Source organism: Scophthalmus maximus, chromosome 2 (assembly GCF_022379125.1).
Source record: "Scophthalmus maximus strain ysfricsl-2021 chromosome 2, ASM2237912v1, whole genome shotgun sequence".
NCBI classification, from domain to species: Eukaryota; Metazoa; Chordata; class Actinopteri; order Pleuronectiformes; family Scophthalmidae; genus Scophthalmus; species Scophthalmus maximus.
In genome coordinates, this window is record NC_061516.1 from 18,222,828 (window position 1) to 18,232,500 (window position 9,673).

General features: G+C 43.5%; 1 protein-coding gene across 5 annotated transcripts in view; it reads right to left on the reverse strand.

The window, feature by feature from the left end:
* jade2 (jade family PHD finger 2) overlaps positions 1-9,673 on the reverse strand; it is a 156,931-nt gene that overhangs the window by 128,956 nt on the left and 18,302 nt on the right. For 2 of the 5 annotated variants that reach the window (XM_047330485.1, XM_047330482.1), the window contains exons 1-2: positions 8,940-9,260; positions 105-168 (exon numbers count right to left, since the gene is read on the reverse strand). In XM_047330485.1, the coding sequence (XP_047186441.1) occupies positions 105-168; positions 8,940-9,026 (151 nt within the window). In that variant the 5' untranslated portion in view covers positions 9,027-9,260. The other 3 variants (XM_035624728.2, XM_047330483.1, XM_047330484.1) reach the window with 2 other exon arrangements.

Consider the following 9,673-nt stretch of genomic DNA (forward strand, 5'->3'; position numbering starts at 1 on the left):
CACACACACACACACACACACACACACACACACACACACACACACACACACACACACACACACACACACCCCCCCCCCCCTCCCTTAATCTCTCTCCAACTTACTGTCGGTGGTGTCGGAGTCATTGCTGCTCGTCGAGTATTTTCTCCTCTTCTTCTCGCTCTCCATCTGTCAGGGGGGTGGCAAGGAGGGAGGGAGGGAGGGGGAATGGGGGCGAGAGAGAGAGAGAGAGAGAGAGAGAAATGACGAGTTAGAAGAGGTTCACCATGAAAACACAAGTGTTAATGAAATAATGCGCTGATGGCACCAATCTGTCAGAGCTTCCAGCAGGCAGCCCGCCAGAACAAACTGACTTGAGCACCATTACATATTAGCGCTACAGACTCTCTGGGAACCTCACAAAGATACAGTTGTTCTGTTTCCTCGTGTACAGTGGGCGTCCTTGTAAAAGTCCACTGTGAGCTCATCCTGCATTTAAGCGCCGTGTTCACTGGAAGCTATTGTGCGACTCCTCTTTTATCCGTCTGCCGCATTACTGTTGCTGCTTCTTTCTTTATGAAGAAACCTCAATCGACACTCTGCAAATCTTCTCTCAACCAGCTGATAAGAATAAGTAGGACACTATTTGCAGGCTCTAATCAGCAGAGAAAATATTTTGTGTTTCTTGGTGAAATTGGACATTGAAAAGCAACATCTAGGACAAGGACACAAAACTGCTTGTTTTGCAATCCAGCTTGCTGGAATTAAATTTGACTGCAAACTGTGCGCAAAGATTTATGTACAGGCTAGAGTGACCTATAAACCACAAAATAGACTTATACAGACAACAAAAATGGGAGGGGGAGGGGTGTGTGCTTTAAATGCATATATTTTAGAGCATATCCAGATGGTGTTTCAATAAGTTTCAGTTCGGCCATTTATAACATATAACGCACACGCTGTATACACCCCAATCCGACAAAGCTAACTTTTTTTATACTGTAATAATACCACTACATATTTAATAATATCCTTTTCTAAATGTTACAACAAGTGCGATGTGTTGATTCCAGAAGTGTTGCACTGCGAATGAAATTTCACTTCAGTTCACACGTTACAACAGCAGGAAGGTGCTTTTGCTGTGGAGGATGAGTCTCTCCCTTCAGAGACGGAGAGAGGAGAGGGGCAAACTGAAACGAGAAGTGGGTAACAGAGATGAGGAGAGGCTGCTAATTTATCTGTTTGGCATATAGACTCCTACTGGGTGTCTGACGACAGAGAGAAAGAGAGAGAGAGAGAGCAGGAGGAAGGCAGGAGAGAGAGAGAGAGAGATGTTGAGGCTAAGTAAACAAAGGAGATGTTACAAGTGAAGAGCAGTCCAAGAAAGAGTCAGAGAGACAAAGAGGGAACATCAGAGAAAGAGGACGGAGTGCGTCAGAGAGAAAAGGCTAAGAAACAAATCAAAGGAAAACTGTCAAGGAAAAAGCTTGTTAGAAGCACAGGTGGGACACAACAGATTTGAAAAGAGTAAGACAGACCGGTTGAAGAGAAGGCAAGGTGCAGCATCCGACTGACATATTCACTTATTATTATTATGAGCAGCCATTTCACCCTGTTTTCACTAAAAAAGACTCTTCAGCAATTAAGCGAACAGGAACACAGTGATCAGTACACAACTGAATACACTACACAACAGAAACATGCCCGACGATCACCCTTTTAGTACGATGCTATATTATGAATCAACATGAAATGAATCTCACTTGCAAAAACACAGAGGTATATTATAGAAGTGCCATTGACAAGGATTAAAGTGAAAAGGAAGCAGAAGAAAAGATCGGGGATGCAAAACAATGCAGCCCGAAGAAATGTTTAATCTCTTGCCCTTGAAGTTTGAGGGGCGAAGAAAAAAAATAGAGAGAGTGCCACTAAAAGAAGGAAAAAAAAGGAAAAACGGGGTCAAGGGTCAATCATGAGAGTGTGAAAGAGAGAGAAATGAAGCTAAAGAGGCTGCCGAGTCAAGAAGTCACAAGGAGGTTTAGGCATTCTGCTATTACTGAGGCAGGAAAGCCAGAAGAGGAGGAGGAGGTGGGTTACAACCCTCGGTGGGGGGAACTGAGATTTATGTGGCCGTAAAACTGGGCTATTCCCTCGTATACGGGGCTCTTCCCGTACCCCGGCCTCCGCGCCTGCCCTGCACGCACTTAACTACTCTGACATTTATGCTGACAGAAAAACACGGCGCTTCTTCGCTGCCGCCGACTATTTCCATTCCCAAAGTCCTGCCGTCATACTCTCTCGCTCTCACCTTCCTCCCCCTCCCAGTCCTCCCTGAATTACAATAACAGGGACACGGGGAGTCGGTTGAGTAAGGTTAAGTACATTATTGACTCTCTTAGCCTTGCTCGATTTTCTCTCCCCCCGTCTTTCCACCTCTTCCCATCTGTCCAGCTCTATACCTCGTCCTTTCTGCCCCTTGAGGAGATTGGTTAAGTACATCATTGACTTCCTTCAGCTCCGTCTGTCTGACTTGAAGTCTGCACGCTTGGATCCATCTCAGGGTTTCCCCTCGCCTATTAAACTCTGAGGCGACCCACTTTAACCACAATCAGGGTACCAAGGTTTTCTTTTCTTTCTTTTTTTTGTGTTTTAACAGCCCAGTTTTTTTTTTCATGACCATGCAAAAGGAAAATGTGAACACGAAGTAAAAATTTGACATTAAATTGTTTTGCGGATTCTTTACTCCTGAACGAGTCTGTTAGAAGCATTTACAACAATAAAATGAGTTTGGTGGATGAAATTGGCTTAACCAGACACAGACACATTTTCAGTCACTCAGCTGTCTCAGTAGTTACAACTTTAGAGGGTTAATTCTTTTCATGATTAGTTCAACAGAGCGAGACTCAACACGATGGCTTTGATTTGTTGCATCAGATGAGAGAAACTCCTAATCTCCTTTAAGCATTTATCTTGCGAGTCATTTTAAAGCTTCCAAATGCTGTTCAAATTAAAGTTTCGGTTTGTGAGACGAGAGAGGATTTAATAGCCATTTTAACGATACTAGTTCCTCCGTAGCTGTGAGGGTAACGCGTCTCTCCGTTTCTCCTCTTACGGTGTTTCCAGGTTGCACAACAAACTCCATCAAATACATGTGAAAGAGCTTCGAGGGCGGTAAACCAGGGGGGTCACTGACGGACTGCAGGACAGAGCGGTGGTTGGTCAGGTGGTAGGTTGTTTGAAGGATATGAGGAAGAGCAGCATGAACCTCACACCAGTGCCAAGTCACTCCAAGGAAAGCTCATCACGCTACAAATTTTATTGGGGGCATGGCAAGTTGGGAAGTTCTGGACAATATCCGGAGCAACATTCGTGGACTTTGGCGTTCTCTCATACAGCCGCTCTGGAGAAGCCCAGGACAATGAAAATTGTGAAATGAAAAATGAGTTTTGCTAGAGTTCATCAGGCTGCACCTGCAGCGGTGGCAGCCGGTGTTGGGGTATCATTGGGTCTGTCGTTCTGTTTTGTGATACAAGATGGTGGACATCTGTATCGGCTTTTTTCTCTCGCTTTCCGAATTGTCACCCCTGGAAGTCAGCCCTCCAGGATTCTCTCTATAATCTTGGTTTTTGTTGTTGCTGTTTATATGGCAACATGTGGGGAGTAATTTTGATTTCGGTTGCATGACTGCACCAGTTTTGGTTCCACTCTCTGTGTTTTGGCTGTAAAGCTGTTCCTCAGTGTGCCAAAAGCACAGTGGGATGAAGGCACTACTTTTAAGCAGTAGCCAAAATACTGGGTTGATTGTATACTTACTCAAAAGGGAAAATTGGAGTGGAATGACTATAATGATCTTCTCTCAGTGCTGCACCATTTCTTTTGCAATGCTTCCAACTTTTCTTTTTGTTTCGACCAGTGAGGTGAAACCACCACCAGCCACTCAGGCTAATTTTGGCAGCTAAAATCTTACCAGCCACTTTCACAAAACAAAAACCAGAATAAGATGTCCTATTTTTTCTGTGTAGCAATAATCATTACTGATAATTGTGTTTATATTACATTTGTGGGCTATTGGATTTGGGCTGCCTGATCGATTACATGCATTTTAGGCATTCACCGGCTGGGGTTCAGTGTCTCTGTGACATGTAGCCGCCCGTGAGGCCTGAACCTGTAATTATGAGCTGACAGGACTCTCCGACGTCTTGTCCTGGTGGCAGCCCCACATTTCTCAATGTGTGTGTAAGCAGAGAACCACTGGCCAGTTAAAGTGAAAGAACTGATGGTAATTGCAAATGTCACTGTGTCTCCTTAAAAAAAATCCCTCCCTTTCCCTTTCTGGAGCCCGGTCACCTAAGGCATGAGGCAGACTAACAGCTCTGCAACTGGCAAGAGAAGTTCATTTTCTCCATCATTCTCTCACTTATTCTCTCTCTCCACCGGATATCCTTCCACTCTATCCTCATCCTTAGTTTCCAGGTCGACCGCCTGTCTCTCCGGCTCTCTCGTTCAGTACACACAACCCTGTCTCAATCAGTCCAGTGAACCAGAGCCCAGACTTGAGATTGAGATATTTCTCGTTCTCTGGAGAGATGGGAGTGCGTGAAGGAGAGTAGGGAGACGGTAAAAGACTCACAAATGAACAACTTCATCTCAATCAGTCAACCAGATTCCAGGTTTGCACCAAGGACTACTTTACTTTCAGAAGACACAAGGAAAAGAAAGATGGGGGAAAAAAAGAGACACAAGGACAGAGGGAGAAGAGAGTAACAGAGAGAGTCTTTGACAGTCGGTCTTCTGTGCTGCCTAAAACAGCTACAGCAACTTCTTTCACCATAGCCAGAATTCAAAGTCACATTTTTTACTTCTGACAGATAATTGCTGTGTCAGGTCGGCTTTCACATTTCCTGCAGCAGCAGACTCAATGAAAAAAGTCCCATTAAGACAATAATAAGAGAAATGACTACAACAGTAATGGGTTTTCAGAGCTTCATTGTCATTTGTCCTCCGACACGGCCACTTGTAACCATTAGTATCAGCTTCCAATAGAAAGTGTCCAATTTGCTGTGCAATGTGAAAAGGTGATGAGGTGTTGGAAAATGGACTATATGATGGACTGGTATAAAACAAATTGGAGTATCTGGTAACAAAGCACCAATGTATAATTTCTGTTTGTTCAGATCTCATATACAGTTTGAACACACAGCAAACATTATTTTGCACACACTGTTGTGATTATTGTCCTCTTATTGTACAGCCTCCATTCAAAGCAACACCAAGTGTGTTGCACTGAGTTACACTGTGAGTTACACTGTGTTAAGGCACATAGCGATTACATAGGTTAGACACTTGATACATTTTTGCGTATCAATGGTTGTGCCTTTGTTTACCAAATAATCTCTAATTTGTCAAATATTAGTCTTTAACAGTTAGTCTGATGCTGCTGTTATGAACTGAAAGTGCAAATATCTGCTCTGTGCAGCAGGAGAGTCACATCATAGAGTAACGGAGTATTATCACCTGAAGGGAGGAGAGTTCAGGGTTTGGTGTCAAGAGACGATAAAAATGTTAGGGATGTTTCTGAAGGACCGGCGGTGCAGAGCGCTGCACCAAGCTCCACAACGAAGCAACAGGGCAAAAGTTAAAGATATTTAATGTTATTATGATAGGTGGACCGCCACAGTCTGAGTAACTGATGGGAAACACTGCACACAACTTCAAGTGCACCGCAAGAGCGAGGCTGCTCGCAGAGAAATCTAACTTCCACTATCCACAGATACTGACCGACCCACGTCTTTTCTTGTAAAATGCCCGGTGTGATAGGCAACACCTCTGTTGTCACAGGTTTATCACCGGTGGGAACGTTTTGACACCGGGGCATTATTAGTTATACTGTATGTCTTCTGCATGGTACTTACTGATGCACAAAACCTGAGAAGCCGTGCAGGTATTTTGTTGTTTTGGACTCAGTGACCGAGTCACCTTTAAAATAAAACCCCATCCTTTAATTAAAAACTGCCTTCATCACCAGAAGAGCGAACCGACCACGAAACCTGTCCTGCACCTGCGGGTGAGTGAAACCGTTTCCCCCGAGGCCAGAGTAAGAACAGGCACCCATAAGGGACAAACTTAAGCATCCTCAGGCAGAACTCAGGCTGCAGGCACGTTGGGCAGATGGCAGTACATATATTGAAGAGTAAAGCTTTAATGTCCCTAAGAGACAATTTGGCTTAAAGAAGGCAGTCAATAACAGTAAAATAAAAAGACTACAATGATGTGACTTGTCACCAGAACCATGAAATAAACACCAAGAGAAAAGAAGCCCAGGGTCCACACGCCAACAGCCAGTGATAGGCCACAGCACATTTTGTCTACAAAGGCAAAAGCTGATGGAATAAAAGATTTCACGTACTGTATCAGTGTGTCACCTCTACAGAGGTAAAAACTCTGCCTATATGGAAGCAGATGAAAACTCACTGGAGTCCATAATGAGATGATGATATTTACAAAGCTCTCTGCAGTTACAGTTACAGCCCCTTCCAAACAACACCCACTAACATCTGGCTTTTGTCTTCAGTGGAAAAGGGAACTCTCAGCATTCATTCCCGGGTCAAATGGGTGTACAGTAGCCACTGGTATTTATCAGCTCCAGCTCCGGTCAGCCGGGACGGAAACATGAATCCCGACTGGACACGCTAATTGTCGACGCCTTTGCAGTGTGGCACTATGACGTACATCATGGAGGCTCAGTCAGTAACTTCTGCGACTCTTTCCCATCTCAGACACAACTACCATCCGTCTCCGTTCAAGCAGCAATCAAACATTTGTTCAGTGCCAATGAATTTGAAGAGACTTAAGTCAAATTTTGAAAAAAGTAACCACCATAACATAGTCACTGGCCTCCATGCTGCTTTGTTATACCAGGAAAAAAAATGTGAGGAGTCAATCTGCTTATTTAGCGGGACCCGTATCTAAAAAAGAAGAAAATGCTAATGATATAATTCACTGAGACATATCATTGTGATTTGTTACTAAATTACACTGTTTCATTTCATAATTTTAACATAATGTATCAACACTAAGAGCTGAAACAACGAGTCAAGTACTCAATTAGAGAATATACAGAACATTACTAAACAATTCCAACAATTGTAGATTATAATTTAACAAAAGTTTTAGCAAATATTCAAAGATTCCAACTTATTTGCCGTGTTGTATTATACCCCCCTGTCACACTATTGGTTGTTGTTGCTTCACGATCGCACACTGTGCCGGCAATGTCTAAACCTGCGCTTTGTCAAAGCTGAAGCAAACCAATAGCTGAAGGCAACCTGCTGTCATATTCAATGAAACCATGTTGTACAAATCAGAGAGCACTATCAGATAGAATTCACTGCAACCATATCATGAAATGATATAATTTTGTTGTGGCTGAACACTGCTGACACAAATAATAAGTCTCCTGACTAAATGAAGGAAAAAGTGAAGGAGGAGGACGAATCAGAGATTTAGAGATCAATACGGGTGGGAAACCAGGTATCCTAAAGTGATATCTCAAAAAATGGGGGCAGAAAGAAAGATGACGGTTAAAGGTGGGGAAAAAACATTCAGCTAAGGCGACTATATGAAGCTGACATCAGGAATCGAAACAAAGTACATGCTCATCTCCACATTAACAAAACACGCATGTCAAGATACATATGTATATAATATACAGCTAATGACCACAGATTGGAAAATTGCACTACACACAGAAATATGAATCACATTTAACTTTAGGCATCTTACATCCTGCTGTAATCACCATGCTATATTAAACCCAAGTAGCTTTGCTAATGAGTCCATTAATTTAAATAATAAGGTAATGGTGTAAATGTGAACTCTGTCTCTAAATGCAAGGAGGAGAAAGAAGTTTAACAAAATACATTTTCCCTTGTTAGTGTGGAAATTGAATAGAAGGAACCTGCATACAAAGTATAAAGATGTTAAATATATAAGTGTAAAGACAGTCAGAAGGACAGAACGCTCTGCCAAACATATGATTATGGTTGTGGGGTATAAAAATTGGAGAGTCAAGCACACAGAGATGTACAATCTGTACTTAAATGCATACATTTTGCCCATTTGGAATAGTAAAAGAAAAGAATAGAAGATGTGATAGTGTGTATTGTGGTTCAATAGTTGTTTCCGAGTATCGGATCAGGACACTTAATTTGTTCTCAGGTGAGAGTGCAGCCAAAGAAGGATGCTGAGTCCAGGTCTAGAGTTTAGACTTCTAGACTGGGTCATACTGTTGGGCGAGCAGTCGTAGATGTTGCGCATGGTGGGCTCTGGACTCTCCCAGCTCACTGTACCTGCCCCCACCCCTCAGTGGATCACAATCTTCCTGACAGACAGGACGCAGCAGGTGAGCCTGGGAAACACCACACCCAGCACCCGGACAATCAGTACTGGCGTCCCCCAGGGATGTGTGCTCTCCCCACTGCTCTTCTCCCTCTACACTAATGACTACACATCAGGAGACTTCAGGAGTCTGTTAAACTCCTGAAGTTTGCAGACGACACAACGGTCATCGGCCTCATCTGTGACGGTGATGAGTCTGCATACAGACGGGAGGTTGAACAGCTGGCCCTCTGGTGCGGTCAGAACGACCAGGAGCTGAACACGCTCAAAACTGTGGAGATGACAGTGGACTTCAGGAGGAGCCCCCCAACACTGTCCCACCTCACCATACTCAACAGCAGCTTACTATGTGTCTGATGTGGAAACCTACAGGTTTCTGGAATCCACAATTTCCCAGGACCTAAAGTAGACATCCAACATAGACACACCTTGGTCAAAAAGGCCCAGCAGAGGATGTACTTCCTGCTCAGGACCTGCCTCAGGAGCTGCTGATCCAGTTCTACAGAGCAATCATCCAGTCTGTTCTCTGCACATCCATTACTGTCTGGTTTGCAACGACTGACCTTATAACCCTGAAGATATGATAATGGCGGGTGACTGCGTCGGCGGTTCACATCCCGCTCCGGTGCTTTCTCATTTGGCCTGAACATCTTGGGCTGGAGGAGTTACTTTGATCCGACTCGAAGGACCAAGAATTGTGTGATTGTGTGTATTGTGGATCAATAGGTGTGGCAACCGGTTTGTGCTCAGGTGAAGGAGACACAGGAGAGTGCAGACAAAGGAGGGATGGAGAGTCCAGGTCTAGAGTTTAGACTGTTTATCGAGATGCAGTTCAGCCAAATGCAAAGCCCATCAAAGGATCTGTTATAATTCAAAAGACGGGATTCTGAGAGGATTCACTACCTGTTATATGCGATGAAATCACAGATCACAGGAGGACTTGTGCCTTTGATCCTTTGTTCAACGGTGATCGTGTAATAGGATTTCAATTAAACAACAAAAATTAAACAACAGAAATCTAGCAAGTAAAATGCTCACAACTCTAAGTAGCAGAATACCTGCATAGAGACACTGCTTCTTTTTTTTTCTTTTTTTACAGAAAATCAATATGCTCAGTGTTGCTATTGTGGCAGTGGCCACGAATAAATTAACGTAAGGTCAATGAGAAGTGTAAAATAATCTTTTCAGGTTATTATGAAAGTGTGGCGGGCCAGGGGACATCAGTTGAGTAGGCGGTCCATCATATGAGACCCACAACAAATTTGCGTTCACACGGCTGTGAACGCAAATTTACACA